The sequence below is a fragment of the Strongylocentrotus purpuratus genome, unplaced genomic scaffold (genome assembly GCF_000002235.5).
Source record: "Strongylocentrotus purpuratus isolate Spur 01 unplaced genomic scaffold, Spur_5.0 spur5_scaffold_12, whole genome shotgun sequence".
NCBI lineage: Eukaryota > Metazoa > Echinodermata > Echinoidea > Camarodonta > Strongylocentrotidae > Strongylocentrotus > Strongylocentrotus purpuratus.
The window spans coordinates 24704558-24729739 of NW_022145597.1; the positions used below are offsets into that span (position 1 = coordinate 24704558).

The 25182-nt window shown below is 37.3% G+C and overlaps 1 protein-coding gene across 1 annotated transcript; it reads left to right on the forward strand.

The window, feature by feature from the left end:
- The first annotated feature begins 1384 nt into the window (after positions 1–1384).
- Positions 1385–25182, forward strand: LOC588081 (sucrase-isomaltase, intestinal). The gene is made up of 23 exons (XM_030982207.1): positions 1385–1882; positions 6040–6177; positions 7026–7171; positions 9002–9170; positions 9635–9731; positions 10350–10462; positions 10834–10959; positions 11774–11905; positions 12079–12183; positions 12896–13009; positions 13896–13986; positions 14719–14842; positions 15673–15809; positions 16596–16630; positions 17432–17548; positions 17975–18123; positions 18776–18860; positions 19276–19332; positions 20414–20541; positions 21018–21106; positions 22354–22403; positions 23511–23684; positions 24390–25182. The coding sequence occupies exons 1-23, from the start codon at positions 1601–1603 to the stop codon at positions 24450–24452; spliced, it is 2721 nt and encodes a 906-aa protein (XP_030838067.1). The 5' UTR covers positions 1385–1600; the 3' UTR covers positions 24453–25182.

Sequence of the window (25182 nt, forward strand, 5' to 3'; positions counted from 1 at the left end):
AACTACACATATACATGTAAATAAGATACAACTTATGCATATTGACCAGGGGGTGTTTCACAAAGAGTAAGATCGACTTTAAGTTGGGCTTAACTATGAAAAGCCATTCATGCCACTGTTTGCTCTCACCATTTACTGGCATTGGTCTCTCAAGAGATGTACAAATCATGGTTAAAATCAACAGAATTCAATTTATTTTGATAATTCATTAATAAAGGACAAAATATTATCTAAAGATCATAATTGAGTGCTAATTGGTTAGAGCAAGCAGTGGCATGAATAGCCTGCGATAGTTAAGTCCAACTTAAAGTCAATCTTAGTCTTTGTGACCCCCCCCCCCCAGTCTCTGCTGAATATTAGATAGCAATTATATCTTGGGGAGGGGGCAGCACCCCTTTCCCCACCTTCTACGTCTCTGAGTGGTACCATGCAATTGCTTATCAATTATCTTAGTTGACTATGGTGAGAGCATCCGAATTCAAATGTAGATAAATTGGTAGACTTTGAACCCAAAATCAGAAACACCAAAATCAATAATATTGGTAATTAAGGGCGATAACATAAGCGAGGGAAGTCAATGCAAACAAAAGCAAGTTTGATTAAATGCGAACATTGAGTCCAGTTTATTATGTTTTAAAATTACATATCACGAGTGGCGGTTCTTTAAAGAATGACAAGCTCAAAGTAATAATCATAGCAATAATAATAGTAATAATGATAATAATAATAACAATAACAATATAATAATTGATTTATATAGCACATTTTCCATTTGCTTGTTCGAATGCTAAAACCTTAAGCTCTAGTCTAGACAAAGAAGAAGAAGAAAATCATTTAGATATTTTTTATAAACACTCTAACCAGTATTATAGATGTGTTGATTGCATGCTCAGATAGTAGAAATAGCTGGGGTTAGGCTTGTTATAACAGATTTAGGATCAAAGCGCGTAGCACACGGGGCGTCATTTACTGACGTAGGTCTGCGTCTTTGCATGACGCGGTCTTTGACGCGCTTTATGAGAGGATATTGTACAAAAAAAGTGAATGTATAAAGAACGGTATTGCTTTGAATCACTGGCGCATGGGCTATTTGCTTTCACATGTTTGATTGGCGCAAGTTATATCGCAAGCGAAATGACGCATGGTGTGGTAACGAAGGGACTAAACTACGTCAAGCGACGCCTCTGGTTACACATCCTATATAAACAACCACCTGCGTGAGATATATCCCATCCTATCTTCAAATTAGAGTGCATGCAATCACATGGAGTACCTACTGGCTCGTTGACCTTTGTCCGGGCAATTTTCAGGATTTGTTATCTTTTTTATATCTTCTTGTTTGCCATTGGCTATGTTATAGGGATATAAACATGCTCATCGGTGTTTAAACACAGTCTTGTGCACAATTCGAGCGGAGAATTATACAACTCGATATCTGTAACTGTAACTGTCTCATTTATCTCAAGTACACGCACAGTCAAAGTGACGCAAGGAAAATAGGGTGCTGCACATATCCATTCTGATCTCGAAACCGCTCGCAGCACGGCTGCGGCTACAACACTATTAAACGCTTTCAAATTCGAGTACTTCGTGATCAACGATGGCAAACAAGGCCGTGCTCGGAGCCCTGGGCGTCATGGTCTTCGTCCTGGTAGGCGTGGGGATCGGCCTGAGCATCTATTACGGCGTCGACTGGGACGACGGTGAGCTCGGGGCGGTGCCGTTCCGCGACATTCCTGGGATTGAGAGGTTCGATTGTTATCCCGAGGCTGGAGGGTCGCAGCAGACCTGTGAGGACAGAGCATGTGTGTGGAGTGAGACCGACGTGGAGGGGGCTCCGTGGTGCTATTACCACCCAAATGGTGACTACGGTTACGCTATGGTGAGCATTAAATCACCCTTTTTTAGTTTTATCGATCCCCATTTTTGGTATGTAATCATCTCTGTAAATATGGGTGTGTGTGGTTTAGCTATAGGCCTGCGGGGAAGGGACATGGGACATGTTCCCCTTTTGCCTTTTGACTGGCCTTTTTTAAAGAGAGACAGAGACAGAGACAGAGACAGAGACAGAGACAGAGAGAGAAAGAGACAAAACAAGGAGAGACAGGGAGTGTGAATATTATAAGACCCCTCGCTTACCTTACCCCCAATCGGTAGATTTGTTAGTTCGCAATCCATCAACCTAACAGTTCCCCCATAAGATCAGTACCCCCTCTGATTAATGGGTGCAGTGGTGCTACGCCATTTCCATTTCCATGAACACTGTAATACGTAACATTAAAGGAAAATTCACTCCAAGAAATAACTTTACTTAATACTCTGAGAGATTTTATCATATTCTTGCCCATTAATCTACAAGATTCCCCACCAAAGTGTACCTCAACTGGTTCGTCATATTTTCAAGTAAATGGCTGCGCCCATGCCATGCTAAAAGACATCACATCATGCCAATAGTATCTTTATTAATACATCTCTTGCACTTTTTCGTAGGGAATAATGTACATAGATATATGTACAAGAGACATATAAATGAAGATATTCTTGGCATGACGTGATGTTTGTTTACTTTAGCATGGCATGGGCGAAGCCGTTGTCTAAAAAATGTGACGTACCAGTTAAGGTTGTACTTGTATCATGCACCAAGCTTAAGTTGGAAAGACTTTTTAAATCAATAACAAAAACTTTACTTTTCAATGAGAAAGAATCATAGCTGAAAAGATATTAATTATATTTGGTGAAAAAATATATAAAAGGGGAAAAGTTATTGCAACTAATTCATTTAAAAATACTGAAATATAGCAGTTAACAAATCTATTTCATTTTATGAGAAACCCTTATTTATTTATTTATTTATTTCACATATTTATACAGGGTATCTCATTCAGATTAAAAACTGGTCTTCCATAAGGCACTGTCTCAGTAAAAAATACACATATGTACAAATTCTCAAAACAAAATCATACATATAACAGTAGGAAGAAAAAGACAACAAATTTAATAAATAAAGCACAGTGATAAACAAGTAAAACTAACAATATGAAATAAGTTACGATAAAAAACAAAAACTTTCATGTTGCCTTTCTTTATAAAAATACAAATAGATATGCAAAATGTTTACATATTTAATAAACCCAGAAGAGCACCAATCTATTTATGCAATTACCTTTTTGGCAATTGTAGTAAAACGAATAATAACTGGTGAATAAAATGCTTCAACACAACACACGCCTGGGAAGGAAGCATATATCCATACGTGTTTATACATTCACTTGCTAAACGACTTCACATAGTACGTCACGTTACCAAGAAAATGGCGATGCCCATGTCGTGCTGAGAAACTGTAGATTATTCTTGCTTTAATTTGTGCCTTTCTCATACATTTTTGTGGGGAATCTTGTAGATTAGTAGGCAAGAATATGACAAATCTCTCAGAATAAGTTAAGTTTTTACCCGGGGTTTTTCTTTAATAATTGAATGTATCAGTAGATCTAATTATACGACGCTCACTCTACTTACAGACAGGATTTTTATGCATTTCCAGTGTAGATTGAGATGATTATCATTTTCAACGATATGCTTGTGAATCATACCCAAGTTGTTTTCCATATTTTATATTGATTTGCTTTTAAATCGGTAGGGAGCCTGGGAGGAAGAGGGATTAGGGAAGGGAAGAGAGAGAGAGAGAGAGAGAGAGACTAACACCAATAGCAGAAATATTGTCTCAACCTTTCTCTCTCTCTCTCCATATCTAGGGAGAGAGAACAAGAAAGATAGAAAGAAAGATGAGAGGGAGATGAATGAGTAACAATATAGCAGAAACATTATTTTCTCGCAACCCTGTCTACATCTGTGTGTGTGTGTGTGTGTGTGTGTGTGTCTCTGTCTCTCTGTCTGTCTCTCTCTGTCTCTCCCTCACTCTTTATAGGGAGAGAGAACAAGAAAGATAGAAAGAAAGATGACAGGGAGATGAATGAGTTATAATATAGCAGAAACATTAATTCATGTCAACTCTCTCTAATTCTCTCCCTCTCTCTCTCTCTCTCTCTCTCTACCTCTCTCTCCCTCTCTCTCTCTGTCTGTGTAATTGTATATTATGTCTCCCATCTCGTTGTCATCTGTGGAATGATGAGACATGAAATTTTCTTGTAGATCGCTGATCACATGCTTCCGAATCATGCACCTGCTTATCATTAATAGGTTTATTTAAAAATAAATTATGACAAATATTTACGATAGTATTGTTTATCATTTTTGGCTCGAGACAATATCTCAAACTTCGTCCCAACATAACTACCTTTGCCCTTTTTGAAGTATGTGCATGTAGGTTAAAACACTAATGATGAAATCTTGAAATGTACAATTACCTGTAGGCCTCGATATATTTTGAAAAACGGGTTCTATAAAATAATTTATTTATTGGCAATTCTTGTGCTATTTCGTGATGTTCCATTTGTCAAATAATTATGGATTGTTAATTAATCCACTCATTTCATTTTATGGTTAATGTCGACTGTTAAGATTAAAGTCAAAGAGAGGGACATTTTTGCAAGTGGATTACAAGCCACAAAAATAATTGCGTACAAATCACGCATTGATTTTTTGCGACTCGCGAAATTGTCTTGCCATGAAAATCTTTGTTGTGTACAATTCATGAAATGTTTTCATCTCCTTTTTAAAGTAAACGTAACGCATCGTCATCTGTTAAGAGTAATGTTAGTCCTTTAAGACTATCACTGGTGCTTTGAGCAGAATGATACGGTTTTTATCAACATGTTGAACGCGTAAATATTTAAATGTCTATCTCTATTTTCCACGTTTCATGATCTACTTTGTTATCTTGAGTAAACCGGGTTTATTAGCATTATAATGAGTATATGATAGCATATCACTGAAAAGGGTTTTTCTCTCTTTTTTTAAGGTTTGAAAATTGGAGCACATGTGGGGCGCAGTAATCCTTTTATTCCCCTGGCTCCAGTGCAGCGCCGTGATGTCTCTCGTTCTAGAGTATAACAATGGAAAATGGAATAAAAGATATAAATACAATATTTAAAAGAAATTTGTCAGCCGTGTCGTTGAGGTGTGGTGGTCAATTGGATAAGTCTCCTGAATGTATACCATAAGGTTCGAGGTTCGGATCCCTGTCGAAGCACTGGTTTCCTATGGCAAGGTTTTAATCTATTTTCCTGAAAATGCTCGAGCGCTGTAATGGTAGCAGTGTTTAAGCTGGGGGAAATGATAATGGAGCGCCAAGAATCAATTTTGGCAATGTGCCAGGATACAAGACCCCACATTACTATTATTGTTATTATTATCATTATTATTGTATTCCTCTTGCTGATTTATATTTATGAATTTCATTTTCATTTAATAATAATAATAATACATATGATTTATAAGGCGCCAAATCCACTTGACAGTCAAATGCTCAAGGCGCAGCTTGTGCAAAAGATGAAATACATACTTGATACATTTATACAAAGTGCGATAAGAAAGGTACAGACATTTCATATTAACACGATCGCAACACTTTCATTAAACCAACCTAAAACAGTTCGAATGGCTTTGTGCATCAGCTATAGCAATGTGCTGCCATGACATAGATAATAAGAGTAATATTGATATTCGTTCTTGTATATATAGCGCATATCACATTTAAACACCTCTCTGCGGTTTCAAATTTGGAAATTATTACCCCGGCTTTCAATAGCCTAGCATTTCAATGAATTGATTCCTGTCAGGTACCTATTTAGCTCACCTTTTAGTAGCCACACTCGACCCAGGTGAGCTAAATAGGTACCTGACAGGACCTGACAACATAAGATATTGAAATTGATCTCTAGTTCATTTCTCGAAAGTATTTGCGGTCGTGTGTTTTCATTCACTGGTTAGTCTACTAATCAATCAATTTATGTATTGCATTTCGTTATCACTGATCTATTTATGTCTTCACTTATCTTTTTATCAGTTTAGTTTATAAATAATACATTCATTATTCATTAATTAATTCGCTCAATCAACTATGTTCTTGATGTTGAATAGATTAGTGAACCAACGACGACAAAACTAGGTTGGAAAGTTCGTTTGGGAAGGAAGAATAAGCCACAGAGGTACGGTATGGCGGCCGATACCATCGAGATTGAGGTTGAGATGCAGACCGATGAACGTCTTCATTTCAAGGTAAGAAAAAAAGAGAACCCCTTTAAAAAAGGGCAAATTGTTTATCTAAATTATTGTTAATCAATCTAATCTAAATTCTAGAGATTGAAGTTTTTAAGCAACTTAATTTTAATCAATTTTGATGATCTAAAAGATTCTGTTTTGTCAAATATTAGGTAAAGAAATTAATAGTACAAGAGCACATGAGGAAAATTATCTCAGGTACTCGTCAGTAGTGGTAATACGTTTAGTAATACGTATGTATTAACTACCTAAAGAGGGACTTTAGAAAAGAAGTTAAAAGCTACATTAATTTTATCTATTTGATACAGCAATGGCTTTTCCAGGCATTTTCGTTAATCCTAAAAATAATATGAAATGACAGTTTAATTTTGATATTGTCCTTCTTCTCCTTTACCTTCTTGTCCTTCTTCTTCTTTTTCTACTTCTTCTTCGTCTTCTTCTTCTAACTTCTTTTTCTTCTTCTTCTTTTTCTCCTTCTTCTTCTTCTTCTTCTTCTTCTTCTTCTCCTTCCTCTCCTTCTTCTTCTTCTTCTTCTTCTTCTTCTTCTTCTTCTTCTTCTTCTTCTTCTTCTTTTTCTTTGTATTACTATTATCAGTTGTAGTTATTAGTATATGTACTAGTTGATTTTTTTTCATTTGTCTTCTTGTTGTTTTTATTATCATTGTTATTATAATCATTATGATGAGGATGATGAAGATGATGATAATTGAAGATGATGATAATGAAAACAATAATAGTACTAATGATAACAAATAATAAATATGGTGCTTGCTACTTTTATAAGTATCACCATCATCATCGTTACTAATCTTGTTGATGTTTTCCACTTTCTTCTGGTAATAAAGATATCAGATCCCCTGACGTCCCGCTTTGAGGTGCCCCTAGAGGTCCCGACGCCAGAAGAACAAGCCCCAAACCCACTCTATGACGTCTCCTATACCAGGAATCCTTTCAGTTTACAGATCATCCGAATCAGCACCAATACAGCCATGTAAGCAGTATATAAATATGACCAGAGCAATCTATACACAGAGTTTGGCCAACTTGGTTTCAGTTAGGTACAACATGGCGTATATTCTTTTGTTTTGTGCTGGCCAAACTCTCCTAACCAATGGCACCGAATATGACATAATGAAAACCCAATCTGGTGCAGTCTCCAATTAAAGCTTTGTTTAAGGTCTATTTTTTCCAGTTGCATTTAAAGGTATGGTATTTTACCGTCAAGTGGGGGGGGGGGGGGTGTTAATATACGGTTGTAGAATCTAGGGCATCTCTGTGCGTCGGAGACCCTCGAAGTCCTAATATCATACATGTAGTTTGCTTGTGTTATGCTCCTTCGGGCGGGGGTGGGAAGGGGGGGGGGGATGACACACGGGTAAAATGGAGTTGATCTAGCTAAAGGATCCTCCTGTATCACCCTACCTCAGGGCGAACCCCAAGAGGAGTCCATTTGATTGTGACACCAAAATCATGACTCGGGCGAGACAAATCAGATCTCGGCCCTGTCTTGTAAAACAAAATGTGATTGAATGTAAGTCCTACAGTCAATCGTAAATGTTCACTCTCATATTTCAGAATTGCGATTGATAGGAATTGATCGCAAGTCCTCCAATCAATCGCAAGTTAACAATATGCTATCTTAAATAAGCGACATATTAAGTTGCGATCGATTCGAATCACATCTCTTTATTAAAGATAGACACACAATTATTGTATAAAAAGGTACAATAACGGCGCGCGCGCACACACACAAACACACCCCATAACACCCACACGCACCCAGACACACATTCACGTCTACACGCATACATTATAATGAAAAAAAAGCGAAGTTAGTTTTTTCCCTTTTGACAATTTTTTCTTCTTCTTGGCAAGCTTTTTTTAATGCTGTAATCCATCGGTTAATTCATCGGTTATAAGGTCGTACGTCAACAAAGTGGTCAAAACATATTTACATACTCCTCCCTCGAGTTCACACAAAGAATCCCTACAAATACCATTGGAAAACTTATGAGGTTCCATATTGATAATGATACCATGCCTTAGTATGGTCTGTCAAAAATAGGAGTATATGGTACGACTATAGATACATTGGAGTATTGGGAAGTCGAGAACTGTTATTAGTGAAGACAAAAGTGTCAGGAGTAGACAATTAAGAGTGTCCTCTTTAGATTAAAGAATATAAATTTAATTATATCTACCTTGGAATATGTTTATTTGAGTGTACCGTCTTTTAAGCATATTTCCCTGACCGACTTTTCCACCATTTATGGCGGAATTCAAATCCAAATCCAAATTCAAATCATTGTTGTATAGCGATAATCTTCAGGGTTTTTATGCAAATATTGGTGAGTATTTGCCATGTGAAATATCGTTCGACTCTTTGTTTAAATCACTGCTTTTTCACTGTAATGCCAGATAAAGGAATTATGCTTGATCGCCATCCCAGGAGTCGTGTTTTTATGTGTTTCCAATGGAAAAAATGGTCAAACTAAATATTGCAATGTCCACAAAAAATGTCTAAAATACAAGACCACACTTGGTTAATATTTGTCTCCCCTTCTCTCTCTCTCTCTCTCTCTCTCTGTCTCTGTCTCTGTCTCTCTCTCTCTCTCTCTCTCTCTCAACCTCTCAACCTCTTCCCCCTTCTCCCTCCGTTTCTGTCTCTCTTCTTTTCTCCTTCCCTCCCATTCTCCCCTTTCCTTTCTTTATCCTTTTGTATCTCTCTCGCGCGCTCAAACTTTCTCTGTCTGTCTCTCTATGTCTCTCTCTCTCTCTCTCTCTCTCTATCACCCTCTTACTCTCTCTTTCTCTCTAAAAGTTTCAATACTTCATTGGGTGGTTTGACTTTTGAGGACCAATTTCTTCAGATTGCGACTTATCTCCCGTCGTCCAACCTCTACGGGTTCGGAGAGCACAACCACCGCCGGTTCCGCCTCGACCTCAACTGGAAGACCTGGGGTATTTTCACACGTGACGTTGCCCCAGTGGTAGGTTACCACCGTAAAAACAACCGGGAATAACACGGAGATAGACAATTAAAAACGATTGTGAACTGAATGCGTTCACACAGATAATAATATTTCCTATTTGTATAGCGTACGTTACATTATGCGTTTCCAAAGAGCTTTGAAAATCATTATTATCAGTTAGGCATAAATTCGTGCTGTGTTCACTTTATCTTTCATACACACTATGTAATATGCAGTTGTGTTCACGTTATTTCACACCAAAACAAATAAAATGTAGGACAGTGTGAACACGATATTCACAAAATCAGCATTACGAGCACTATGAACAAAATGAACGTGTTATTATTATTATTATCATGCAACGTAGTACATCCTGGTTGAATGGAACAGCTCCATCTGTTGCCCTACATACCAGTTTTGACTATTTAACTCATGAAAATTAAAATATTTGTACACTGATGTTTTTTTAATAATTTCCCCAGGATGCATGGAATTTGTACGGTCATCATCCCTTCTACATGTGTATTGAGGATGGTGGAAACGCTCATGGAGTCTTCCTTATGAATAGTAATGCAATGGGTAAGAGATTCAAATCCATATAAAGCAAATAATTATATGAAAAATAGTTTTATGATGTTCTTGTATAACGTCTCTTTGTGTCTGATAACCACTTACTACGCTGGAGCCAAGACAAATGGAACTTAATTTCGTGCCACAGGACGTTTAAGTGCTGCGGTAGGGATTTGAACCCAGTACCTTTTGATTTATCCTCTTATCCACCAGAACAGAACACCTCGACATATACAAACAAAATTGTAACTGGGTACAATTTTTTTTTTTAATTCGATTTTTACCTACCACATCTAAGAATTCAGTATGTCTGATTATTTTATTAAGTTAATAGTCCTTCTGTGGCATGAGCCTAAATGTGATGTAAAAGGATGGATATTAATATATATATATATATGTCCGTTTATTCTTTCTCATACCCCTTTATCTCTTCCCCCCCCCCTGACCATCCCGCATTCAAACACTTGCGCACAAATTATTATCATACATAATTATATTTGGTATTTAAGCTTTTTCCTCCCGTACTCTCTAATTCTCTCCCTCTCCCCTCTTTTTGTGTACGTAGCTTAAAGTTATAATTCATGTTTGTCCAAAAATAATGACGGTGATTTTTGAAATTTCGAATAGATATCGTACTGCAGCCGACGCCAGCCTTAACATATCGGACTATAGGAGGGGTTTTGGACTTCTACGTCTTTACCGGTCCAACACCGGAGAACGTCATCCAACAATATGGCGAGGTAATGTGCGAAATTTTATCCACTTAGAATTGGAGCAAAAGAATAACGACATAAGCAAAAAAGACAAAAAAATTATACATAAAAGACACAAATAAAAGAGGACTGAAGCCTAATTTGATTTATTTGGGGGGTACGTCTTTGCTTTCTTAATATACAAGTACTTACTAATCTATAATGTCTAAACTTTGATTTGATTTGTTACGCGGTTATTCTCAACCACTCAATATTATTAATATGACTAATTTGTGTCATCATTATCATCATTATCATCGACATCATCATCATCATCTTTACTAATGCTATTGTTCTCAAATTCATTATCAATTTGTTGTTGTTATTATTACTAAATAAATATCGTTATTATTGAACAGGTCATAGGAAGACCTGTGATGGTTCCTTATTGGTCGCTAGGTTTCCAACTGAGTCGATGGAACTATGGTAGCCTCGAAAGAGTCAAGGAAGTCTGGTCATCCATGATCGAAGCTGGAATTCCATACGTAAGTATTTAACCCATTGCCTACTGGAACATGGTGGCCCCTGTATCAAACCTATGAGAATGGGAGAATTCAGAAGTCAACGGGCTACATGGTGATACCCCGTATTCCATACGCTACAGAGACGCGCAGATAGTTAGAGTTAACCAAAACTTATGTGTACATACAGCATTAACTTATGTATCATCGTAAATAGGTGGCCTGTATTATAGTCTGGATGTCACAATGTAGGGTTAATTAAATCCATGTTCGTTGGTTGTATATCCCACACTTTCACAACAAAGGGGGTAAAATGTATTGTTTGAACACAGGGTTGCCAGAATATATAGGGTTGTCGAAGCACAGGCAATTCAGAACATGGGGTTATCGGAACACGGGCTTTTCAGAAAATTGGGTTTGTAGTCTAGACTTAGGTTTTTTTAACACGTGGTTGTCAGAAGACATGGTTGTATGAACAGAGGGTTGACAGAACGTATAAGGTTGTCAGAAAATAGTGTTGTCAGAACATACAGGATTGTCGTAGGATCGCCGGCACATTGGGGTTTCGGAACATAGGGTTGTCGGAACGAAGGGGTGTCAGAACAAAACTTTGATAGAACATGTGTTTGCGTCAATACAAAAGTTGTCAGAACACAGGTTTGCCAAAATAATCGTTGTGTAATCATATGTTGTCGGGACAAGTATGGGTTTTCGGAAGTTAGGGTTGTCAAAGCATGTTTTCCGCGCAATAGATATATGACACCAATTGGTTGTTGGAATATAGAAGCTACCATGCCATTTATCACAATTTTCTTCTTTTTTGTTTTGTCACCCACAGGATGTTCAATATGGAGATATAGACTATATGGACGAGAAGAAAGATTTCACATATGACCAGGTCGCCTATGATGGTCTTCCAGAGTTTGTAGATGAAGTTCACGCCCATGGGCAGAAATACATCATCATTCTGGTAAGAAAGTCTACATGTGTTATAAATTTTTAGTTTTTAAATACAGTCAGTCCAAGTTCAGAATGCGAAAGTCTGGACTTAGACACCAAAGCTGTCACACAGGACTTTAGACAGGACTTTAAATTGAGGTGTTTCCGAGAACTCAAACTGGGTTGACTTGTTTTGTTTTACAGGATCACTGTATCAAGGAAGAAGAAGGATATCACGCTTATGACTCTGGTCTGGATCCTAATGTGTTTGTCCTAGACCCACAAGGTATCGACCCCATCGTTGGAAGAGTAAGAATCATTTCTATTGTTCTAATCCTAGTCATCCCTGCTTGGACTGTTCTCATCGGTTATTAAGGACTTTTAGATTTTCATGACGAGAACTTGGACTGCTAGGTGTGACATCCTGTTAACGCAATATGACGTCCTAAGGCACGTACTGACAGTGCCCGGTAGTGCTTTAAAAGGTCGTCACATTGCCTTAAAAGGATGTCATACGTAGCAGTCCACGTTCTCATCGTGCAAATCTAAAAGTCTCTAGTAATCCCAGCAACCCACTATCACAAACGTCCGGTAACCTATACTTTATGCACTAGGCCGCAACACCTATACGGATTGTATTTCATGGGTGGAGAATCGCTGAAAAGAGTAACCGACATTGGTGTTTTAAAAGTTCTTATATTTAACAGTCCTTGCGCGATATATACCCAATGTAACAGCGATAACAGGGTCTTTAAATTGAACGCCCACGCACATGCGCATAACAATGTATTGAGTGTCACGTGATAGCCTTTTTATACCAATAGGATACTCTGTAACAAATGCCATATTTATATTGCATTCCATATAGGTGTGGCCTAATGAGAGCGTGTATCCGGACTTTATACACAATGTCCATGGATAAAAGGATCTTTAAATTGCACATAATTGAGTGTCGCGTGAAAGTTTTTAAACAATTGGATACTTTGTAACAAAATACCCTATTTTCTATTTCCTTATATAGGTGTGGCCTAATGAGAGCGTGTATCCGGACTTTACAAATCCTGCTGCACAAGGCTGGTGGACAACACTCTGTTCAGATTTCCATGACGTCATCTCGTACGATGCTCTCTGGATTGTAAGTTACGTCTCTTCTCAACCGGCCGGCCGGTAACCCTCATCGACTACTATTGCGATTTATATACCTCTCTTTAGAATCTAGCCATCTGATTGGTCGAAATTGGAGTCGTGATTTTAGCAATTCCCGTAAAAAAAAAAAAAAAAAAAACAATGCCAGTAACGATTAATAGTTCATGAGTGAGAATCTCTAAAGAATTCGGGTTCCGGGAAAATAATAACATTTTGATGAGATCCCAATTGGTTTACGTGTTAAAAAATTATGCGAGCGCGGATACCATACAGTGCTTGTTGTCTGCGATTCCCAAATAATTGTAACATTCAGTCATCTTTCCAGCGAAGATTAACAGACAGTGTCTCAGATTTTCTCTGCTGTTTTAACCAATCTTTACTCAAGAAAAGGATAAGGTAAGAATCCTTGGTAGATTTTTGTGTCAATTCGGTATATAAAAGAGATATCGACTGTTTTAATATTCGAGGTCTGGATATTTCTATACTGGCTTTCGGGGACGTTGCTTCCCCTTGAGCCTATAAAAAACACAGACCTCTCTTAGCAATCGATATATCTATATTGTTTAACATTAATATTACAGTCTGACACCAATGAACAGACCGATGAACTGACTAAGAAAGACGATTATTTCCACAGTTGTCATCCTCACCTTATTGAATGATGCATTCATTTGAAATTGTAGAAAGTATTTAATATCAAGAAATATAATTACTTTTCATAATTTAATATGGTGTAATATATTTATAATAATAAATGTACAGCTATGTATCACTTTTGAAATGAGAAAAAACATCGTTCTGAAATTTGACAGAGTATACGTGTATTATGTTACAGGGTATAAACGAACCTAATTTCGTCATGTATTATTTCACAGGATATGAACGAACCTTCCAATTTCATCCGGGGTTCGACAGCCGAAGGGGAATGCCCCGATAACAGATGGAACTATCCTCCTTACCTTCCAAGTGAGTAATGCGTCAAGCCCGCTGCTGCACACGAGGCGTCGAACGACTGCGCTATTACATGCGCCAATACAGTGTAAAGGCTCGTTCAGATATGAAGTGATCAACCGCGGCAGTGTTTTAATAACTTATGTAAACGACATGCAACAAAGGTTCCAAGTTGACACAATACGGCGCCATATGTTGCTTTGTTGGGCAAGCACAAAACAAAGAATGTGCAACGTGTTCAACTGGAACCGATTTTGGCTTGTATGGTTGGCTCTCTTGCTGCTATGAGAAATGGGAAATTATTAACACAAATTTGGGCCCCTTTTTAAACACTTTCCACCGTTTGGATTTCTTGGAACGTCTTACATGTTATCGATTGCATTTGTTATACTATGACAGGTTTTTTTTTCTTCTCCAATCCCTCCTACCCCTCCCCCCGCCCCCTTTTCCCCCCCTCTCTCTCTATCTCTACCTCTCCTTATCTTCCTCATCTTCTCTCTTTTTTTTCTCACTCAATCTATTATGTTTTTCTCCGAATGTAAGTAAGCGTTTCAATAAACATTAAACTAAGGATAAACAGAAAACCTAAATATAAGTGAAGCGATGCAGGCAGCGGCTGCATAATAATTTGATGTCGATAGCCACTTCGAGGTGTTTTTGTAAGCTTTAAAGACAAGACATGTCCATTTTGTCTTTTCTGTTCCTTTCCCAATCAAATTGAATTATTAATTTCACGATAATTCTCAGATCTCTTGATGGAAGAGGAAAAGATCTTCACCAAGACGATTTGCATGGATTCCCAGCATCACACCGGCAAGCATTATGACTTACACAGTCTCTATGGTCACGCAATGAGTGAAATGTCTTTCGTGTAAGTATGCTTTCTTTCTTCCATTTTTCAAAAAGGGATGGTTGGCTTGTGGTAAAGATGATTTACAGATTTTAGAGCTTTGAACAGAAATAATTTAGTACCATGGAGAAGAAAAAAATCATAGTAGCTCATTCATTTGACATGTATTGCACTCTTGAAATACAGTCACATGTTCCAAATATGACTGGGAAGGGTCTGAAATTTCGGACCTACTTTGATGTATCCATGAAACAATATTTGATGTATATTTTCAGCCTGCATAATTTACCCTGATCAATAAAGATAATAATTCCCTACACTATAAAAATTAAATATATCCTTGAACCTCAAAATGTCTTCTTCCTGAAAGCGAATTAATAATAGTGCAGAGAACTACTTTTTAGTAAAGGAGAAAAGGCTTTTATAGCAGAGTTATATTATATGTAAATTACTTGTTCAATTATGTATTAATAATTCTTCGCAAAATCTACAGCGCGTGAGAATAACTTACTAGATAGATGGTGCCTCAAAATGCCTGGTTTACAATTACTTTCAAAGTATTCGGCGAACTCCTTAAAGGGGGTGAAGCGTGGTAAATACTGGTTCACGCCATCTACGACTTCTTTGGCCAACTGCACGTAAACGAATGGTCTTGATTATAACGGTCAGCGCGCCCTAGCGGTCGCGAAACAGACCGAAGTTCTCCTCACACTTCCGCTTCACGCACTGCAATCACGTCGTCCGTTATACCTGATCGGCCCCGAGTCAGGCCGCGGGAAAGACGAGTAGTCTCGTCATGCTACACCCCTTTAAGGTCATACAATGAAGTTCTACATATTTTTTCTCCACAGGACTCTAGAGACCCTCTTCCCAGAAAAACGGAGCCTGGTCCTGACCCGGTCCTCGTTTGCTGGTACCGGGAAATATGCTCAACATTGGCTAGGAGATAATCAGAGTTTCTGGGAGCAGATTTGGTGGAGTATTGTAGGTGAGCTGAAATAGCAGACGTTGAGGGGGTACAATACAAGCTCCCATAACTCGGAGAGAAACAAAGTTGTGACACGAGCACGCGGGTTGGTTCATGGGTTAAATTGATGGTGAATCAAACAGTTCCCTCTACTAAGATTGTGTGATCGGGGTTGTGTGTCAGGACGCTTAAAGCTCTCACTTTTGACTGTGGATTATTAAACGGGGGAAAATAATCGTCATTTGTAATATTGCCAGTAAACTTTTTTCAAATCATTGCTTGAAATCTTCTGTCTGGACAACCAACCTGTCCAGACACACGACGTGTGGATATGTGGTCGGAACTCTGGCGCGGTGTTTGACGAGTTATGTGATATATTTTGAAATATACCTTTATTGTACTGCGCGTTTATTTGGATATGAGGTCTCACCGCGCTTCCAAAAGGACTTTGGATATTATTACCGGCCTTAGCCGCGGCAACCGTAAGGTGAGGGTGGAGTGAGGCAAATGTAGATTGATGTCTTGTCAAAGGACGTTAGTGCTGCGGCAGCGATTTGAACCCCGTACCTTGTGGTTTACGGTCCAGAGACTTATTCACAAGACCACAACACCTCTACCTACAGCAGCTCTCCACAAGTATAAGGCATTTTCTTTGTTATGTATGCATAGTCAAATTAAATATATATGACATACCAGCCATGTGATTTTTCCACTCAGAGATTCCTAAAAATAAACGGAAAACCCAGCTTCGACTGACTTCTCTCTCTCTCTCTCTCTCTCTCTCTCTCTTTCTCTCTCTCTCTACAGGCATGTTTGAGTTCAACATGTTTGGATTTCCATATGTAAGTATAACGATTAAAACAATTTTTTGTCCTGATATTTCTTAAAAGATGAAATATCCTCATTTCAATTTCAATTAATTCCTTACTTTTCAGGTAACTAAAAGCAAGAGGACTGTTCTAATATGCTTCAATGTTAATATGTTGAATTACGATACCTTTGTATTTATGGTATTATTACAATTTTCTTCTTGTATTAAAGAAAGCCGATAAGGTGAGATGTGAAATAAGATATGAATAATGACAAAGATTATGAAAAAAATGATAATAAATATACATTGCCATTACGCTGACAAAGTCACCAATCTGCAGAGAAAAACCTACAGGGGGGGGGGGGTAGATCACAATAAATAACTGAGGATGCAGTTATAATCGTTAAAAAGTGGTGAAACAAACTCTGGTACGGAGTGGGATGTTGGTTCATCTTTTTTTGACGCAACCACTGTTTGTCAAACTTTTCTTAAGTGATGAGAATCTAGACTCGGGAATAATAATACCGGTACATGTATTTACAATTTGTCAAAGTTTGTTGAGTGAACATTACGAGCTGGCGGATCCGATATTTCATATAAACATGTTCATCACCTAAAAAAAAAAAAAGGGTAGATAAATTCTTAGAATTGTACTTCAAGGGGGCAGCTCCCCTCCAGTGGGCACTTATTTTGATATTCGGGTGCCAAATGATTTAGAAGCTTAGAAATTTGAAGACAAACTGAATCTCTTTTAACTCTTTTATTTTGTACTTATCTTCTTCTTCTTCTTCTTTTGCTTTTGTTTTTGTTTTCTTGTTTCATTTTGTTTTAGATCGGAGCTGATATCTGTGGGTTTTGGTACAATACTACTGAAGAGATGTGCTGGAGATGGATGCAAATTGGAGCGTTCTATCCGTATTCAAGGAACCACAACGGCGACGGAATGATCGTAAGTTAATTTAGAGTTATTCATGTATACCTGCTCTCGTCGGTATTAATAACGGCGTAAATAGTGCCTTAGTCAAACCGACTTATATAATAATTATATATAGAGAGAGAGAAGGTGAAAGTTCGAATATCATTTCATTATCTTTACAAGAACTCAACTTTAGCTTGGACTCTTCCTTCCAGCCTCAACACCTCACAACCCCGAGAAATAGGTATATGTGACTGTACGCGTGTGTGGCACCGATGGAAGTTTGGTCGAAACTTTCAATGTCTGATCCAAATTTCCCAGCTATTTCTTGTCATATTTCACCAGGCAACTCTTTTCATGGGAAATTCTTCCAAATTTACATACAACAAAATGAGAAAGTTCACAAATCATTTCAATATCTTTACCTGAACTCAACTTTTTCCCCACGTTTCATTTCAGCCTCAGCACCCTACGGCCTTCAGTACAGAAATGGCCGACATGTCACGTGATATCTTATTGCATCGGTACCGCATGCTCCCTTACCTCTACACACTATTCTACCACGCCCACAAAGACAGTTCGACGGTTGTACGACCACTGCTCAATGAGTAAGAATATTATTAACAGAAGCGGAGCTAGAAGGGCCTTGAGGGGCGTAAGTCCCCCCCCCAAAAAAAAAATAATAATAATAAAAAAAAAAAAAAAAAAAAAATTAAATTAAAAAATATATAAATAAATTTAAAATAAATAAATGAATAAATAAATAAAAAAATAAAAAAATATAAATAAATAAATAAATAAATAAATTAAGCCCCCTCCATATTTGTTTTGTTTTGATTATGAATAGATTTAAACAAGTGATATGAAGAAAAGTAATGCAAGAATCCTCAAATCCCTATCCCTTCTAATGTCCCTCCCCAAAACAAACAAAAAACATACAATTACCGCGCAAGATTACAAATACTAATAAAATCGCACAGACAATAGAAAACTCAACGTAAGGGCAATTTCCATGCCCCATAGAACACAACTAATGTCAAGATTACGTTATGCTTAATCTTAACCCAAGTTTTGTTGTTGATTGTAATGGACAAAGTTGTTGAATATGCCCAATTTGTGAATTTATGAAGACAACTTTGCGATACTCTTTACTGCTATGCCGGGACTCGATCCTAGCACCTCCATCGGCGGGATCAAACCACTAACACCCCTATAATAATTTGGATCTTTGATATTTTAGATTTTACTCACTTTTTACAGATTCACCTCTGACCCTTTGACCTATGACATAGACAGGCAATTCCTGTGGGGACCAGCTTTCATGATTTCCCCTGTGCTAGAAGAGGTAAATATTGACGTTTCCTATGAAATTTATTATCATTGTCATTATTATTAGAAGTAGTATTATTATTGTTAGTATTAATTTTTAAAATGAAACAGATTATTCAAAAAGTCTCTTTTCGTTATTTTATTATTTAAAACAAACGTTGCAATTTGTAAAAAATGTAAAAATCAAGATGATGTCTTATCAATAACTTTTATCTTATGTTTAACAAAATTCAAAACCATTAGTGATTAGGCATGCCACACCTCTTCGTTGTGATATAAACCTAATACTTGCCCAGTACTTTGGCTGACAATGAGGGCGGTGTTGATGCCCAATTTTTCTCCTATGGATCTCAAAAGTGCACGCGAACTATTGGTCAGTTTAATTTCTTACATTTACCCCGTTTTTTCTTGGTCCCTTTTCTCCTATATAGCAAACATTTATCGTCGAAGCATACTTCCCGGATGCCAGATGGTACGACTATTATGACGTAAGTCCATTCAAGTTTGAAGTTTGTTTGTTCTACATTCATATCTATATGTATGTTTTAATTGAAATAATAAGACTCAAACTAGCAGAAGAGTCGGTTAGTAAGCAAATAACTACCGTTGGTGAAGGTGATGGGACAAACTATCACTTCCGAGGCGATCTGGATGTAGCTTTCTTTCCGAAGCGAAGCTGAGGAAAGATAGCGTATACATTCTGATCGACGAGGAAGTGATAGTTTGCCATCGCCTGAAACCAAAAGGTGATTATTTGCTTTATACTCCACATCTAAAAACAATATAACTACAACAAGAAAAGGACGTGTATGCATCTACATGAAAGACACCAGGCCCAAATTCACACCAAAAAGGTTAAAAGTTTAACCCAACCCTTTTAGGGTACGGTGCGCGCATGTGTTTGCTTTAATTGCGCTCATTGGAATTGCGCGCTTAATTACGCCTATTTTAGTGCGCTTTTGGATAATCTTCAGTGAAAGTGCGTCGCCCTTTGTAGATAGTACCTCTATCTTCAGTAAAAGTGCGTTGCCCTTTGTAGATAGTAGTACTATCTACAAAGGGCAACGAACTTTTTGCTTCTCCCATCAATGATGGGCGAACTATCTTTGATCACGTGATTTACTTATGACCAATCGTAGAGCAAGATTCTTAGTATGTGGAATATAAAGTCAGTTAAATATCAATACGGGTTAATAACTCGAATCAAGAAAAATATAGTCAAACAAAATTACGTGTATATAACTTAAATTAAGTAATATCTACAGTAAATAAGTTGTAAAAACACGATCGCAACTGTTTCCGAAAAAAATCTACTCATGACAAGAGAATTTGTAATACCTTAATGAATATCCCGTTTTAATTATCATATTCGGTTATGTAGTACGGCAATGTTATATTCGCACCGCGGCGGGTTTTTTGTGTGTGTGTGTGTGATGACGTAAAGAGTAATACGCGTCTTATTTGTATATGATATAACACAGAGCACGGCTAATAAAAGATGAAATCTAAAATAAATAGATAAAAAACCGCGAACCATAAGTTTGGAGAAATACATTCAATTTATTTTAGGGAACAGAGATGACCGAGCAGCGAGGCAAATTGGCACAACTCGAAGCACCCATGGAGCACCTTAATCTTCATGTACGAGGAGGATATGTACTCCCAATCCAACAGCCTTCTAACACCACGGTGTACAGGTAAGACAGGTGTTAGTAGTAGCAGTAGTAGTAGTAGTAGTAGTAGTAGTAGTAGTAGTAGTAATAGTAGTAGAAGTAGTAGTAGTAGTATTAGTAGTAGTAGTAGTAGTAGTAGTAGTAATAGTAGTAGTATAGTAGTAGTAGTAGTAGTAGTATTAGTAGTATTAGTAGTAGTAGTAGTACATATAGGAGTACTTGTTGTAGTATTAATATTAATATTTCGTTAGTATTATCAGCATCAGTGTTGTTGTTGCTGTTGTTGTCAAACTTCAATATCTAACTTAAATGCAACAAAGCATTAATTGAAGTAGTATAGAAACTTTCGGCTAAATTACAACCTAGAGGGCGCAAGAGTTTTAAATTGACACAAACTCAAGATAGACGATGTTGACGTGACGCATTTGAAACAATTAGATTGCCTACATTCTATAACCCGTTTTTTTAATTCACTCTGTTTGTTTTCATGATCACTGTAGTCGTCTGAATCCACTAGGTCTCATTGTCGCATTAGATGACGATCACGGGGCTTTTGGCGACCTGTTCTGGGATGATGGCGAGTCACGAGGTACATTACCGTCCTACGATTAAAAATCATGTTCAATATATTGCACTTCGCATCAATGTATCGTGTAAACAGTATCGGAAACTTTCCTGTTTTCATCAGAAAAAAAATGGCTATGGGAATCCGAAATTTGTTCCTGCGATATTTGCTCCGGAATTTATTTCGTCAGGTGTTAGATTTAAACATGTTTAATTGGGATTTATGTTAGGTTTATTGTTAGGGTTAATTATAAATCTTTTGTAAGGTTCGAAGTTAAGAATTCGGCTAGTTCAGGAAGTTGTCGCAGTTCAATTGTCGCATGAGTAAATGTCATACAGACCCGGTTGTCTCAAACTTTCACTATAATATATTATTGCTTTTTATGAACAATAGATTGTTCGAGATTTGAAGGAAAGAAAATCAAACAAACAGACAAACATAAGGAAAACAAATCCACATTAAAAATAAATACAGGTCACACCAATGCGATGCAAAGCTATTAAAAGTCGTCGTCATGCATGTATTTTTGTAATGCAAAAAAATGACGTAAAATCTCGCTCGGCATACACTTCAAGATGTAGAGGAAGAACCTCAGTCACACACCAAGGCGACCAACACCAGACGAAATACAGAAATCAATAATCCGAAAAGAAAAGAATCGGTCGGCCCGGAATCGGTTTGAAGTCGTAACACCAGTTACACCGAAGAGCCGCCAGGACAACGACAACAGACCGGAAAAACCCCACCCCGGATGAAAAGAATCCGTCCGTCTTGAATCGGCTAAGAGTCGGTTTGGCGGTGTGACTGAAATATAAAGATTGTATTATATCAAATTTATGATATCCTTGGCTTCTATAAAATGTCCTCTTTGTCAATCACAGATACGTATGAAAATCGTGAATACAGCCACTTAAGGTTTTCTGTTTTCGCGGTGAATTTTTCTATGGATGAATATAGATGGCATTGATTGTATCATTGGTTTTTTATAAATGTCCTCTTTTCCAATCACAGATACTAATAAAAGTGGTGAATACGGCCTGTTAGAGTGTTTTGTTTTCGCGGTGAATTTTCTATAGATGAATGTAGATGGCATTGATTATATCATTGGATTTTTTTATAAATGTCCTCTTTTCCAATCACAGATAACAATAAAATTGGTGAATACGGCCTGTTAGAGTGTTCTGTTTTCGCGGTGAATTTTTCTATGGATGAATGTAGATGGCGTTGATTGTATCATTTGTTTCTATAAATATCCCTTTTTTCAAACACAGATTCATATGAGAATGGAGAATACAGCCTGATAGAGTTTTCTGTTTCGGAGGTGAGTTATTATGTGAATGAATCGGGGAGACCGGTACTAGATGTGGCAAAAATTAACTTGTGAGGCACGTCATTTGAACAAAATACTATAATCCATAGGAATTTCATCTTGTGATACGCTTCAAGTTCACTTTATTGTGAATAGTTGAAAAGAAAATGCTGGGCAAAAGTTTCATAACATATGTTTGTTGAAACGCTGTACATGCATGGATAATATATTATTCATGAAGCACAGATATGGTATTTTGTTGTTGGGTAAAATCACCGGGTAAAATCAACGGGTAAAATCTACATCGATGTTGGTCTATGCTTCGGCCTGCGTATAGTGTGATTACGTTCAGCCTGTGGCAAATAAAATAAAATAAAGTTCAAATTAAACAACGTGCCTCATGCAAATGTATGCTTCTTCTATTTTGGGTACGTAATACTCACGATGTTGACCTTTTCCTATTTTTTTTATGCCTCTGTTATTCTTTATAAATATATATCTGTCTCTATCTCATTTTCCTCCTCTATCCCTTCTCTATATGTTAACTTGCAATTTTCTCTTTACATCCGTCTCTCACCTCCCCCTTTTTCCTCTTTTGAACACTGCATATCACTCGTTTTTTTATATTTCCGTTGTTTCTTCCCCCCCCCCCCCCCCCCCCCCCCCTATCTCTCTCTCTCTCTCTCTCTCTCTCTCTCTCTCTCTCTCATCCATCCGTGAGTCTGCATATCTACGTTTTGCTTTTTCTCTCCATTGCTGTCCCAATTTCAATTTCCGCTCTGTTTGTCTCCAACAGTAACATTAGTAGACGGATTATTAAAGGTAGTAGTGCCAGTCTCATCCCCTTTATCCTCCTCGCAATCCTCCTCACCATCACCATCATCATCATCATCATCCCACTCCTCACCATCATCGTTATCATCATCACCCTCATCATCATCATCATCCGTTCCATCCTCCTCCTCATCACCGACCTCCTTTCTTGTCACCATCCTCATCTTCATCATCTTCTTCCTCCTCCTCCTCCTCCTCCTCCTCCTCCTCCTCCTCATCATCATCATCACCATCATCGTCCTCAACATAACCATCATTATCATCTTCTTCTTTTTCTCTTTACAGGGCATCCTCACAATGACAGTCCGTGTCGATGGGTACACAGATCCCAACTCGCTTTACTTTGCTGATATCTCCATATATGGCGCTGACAACTACGTGGAAGGGACTGACGTCATAATAACCACCACTGGCGGTGAATCTCCGATAGATGGCGTCGTATTTGATGACGCAACAAATGTAAGAAATTATGTCTCATTTCATAACTTAAAAAAATGCCTTTTGATTAAGAATTCTATGAATTACACATGAGCAGGAAGAGCTAAAAGGACAGAACATTTTATGTCAATTTGCAATGCAGAATACTCGGGCCGATCATAAATATAAGTGATTTTATTGACCCAAATCTCTAAAGTCTCAAAATTGGCAACACGGCGTAAAATTGTAATCAAAATAACTTTTTGTTGAGTTTTGTAACTTTCTTTTATATTGGTTTATTTTATATACATTTTCATTTCTTTAATAATATAGGAGGGGGAAATAAGGATAATTAGTGCCAATTTGAGGATGGGTTTGAGGATGGGCGACTATTCTTTTAGGTAATAATTTTTAAGTTATATCCTGATCATCACAATCGGACACTCTCCCCGATTGATGATGTATGTATTTCAATAGCAAATAGGGAAGTAATCGAAATAGAATAGAGAAGGTAAAAGTGAATTTCAGATAAGTTAAATTGAATGGAAACTCGGGTGCTAGACTTAGATAAGCGTAATCTGTATAACGTGAAAAAGAAAAAAAAAATTGATGGCAGGTTTTTTCTACTTCATGATTTTGAATGTTCAAAGAGCACCCCTACGATTCTTTGTGTTTAATTATTATTAATTTAATGATTTTATTTAAATGATTGATTCCTTTGTTTCTATCTAATTATTATACTTGCAGGTACTGACATTATCGGGCCTAGAGCTTGACATGATGTCGGAATTTACGATCAAGTGGGTTTGATAACAGGATATTTCATCTTCGTAGCTCTACCGCAGACGATGTTTAACAGGACGATAATTTGTAATAGTTTATGTTAAAGAAATAAAAATCAGTGAGAAGGTGTGACTGTCGATAAGAATTTAATGGATTGTCTGTTAAGAGCCAGAAGGGCATTAACTCTGATACAAAGTATATGAATTAACGTCCTTCTCGCTCCAAATAGACAGTTTTTCCAGATCCAACATTTTCTCTCCAGTTTGTCAATAAAGGAATTGTATGCCCTTCGCAAAATCTCGAGTTGTAATTGCTGACTGTTAGAAAATGACATAGCCTATAAGGGCAGAATCTCAATTTCTTTGGTTGTTTTTTGTGTGCATATGATGCCTTTTAAGTTTGCTTTTATCAAAACCATTCGCGTTGAATATATATATTAGATAAAGTGAAGAAATACAAAGCACTATTGGCAATCTTCGTCAGGTGGTCGTAATAATGTATATAGCTAAAGATGTACAGGGTGACCCGTGCAATAAGGACATAACACCCGAGATCTGCAATTTCAACAATATCATTGAGACTATGGCATTGTTTGTTTTTGATTGGGTAGCAAATACTTTTATAACTAGGCATATAATGACACCAACATCATCAAGTTTGGGTACGGCGTTTTGAATCTACTTTTTTACGAGGCAAATACCGCTTTCAAAATTGTTACATCTGAAATCCCGTAGTTATGCTAAAAGCAAGAAATTTG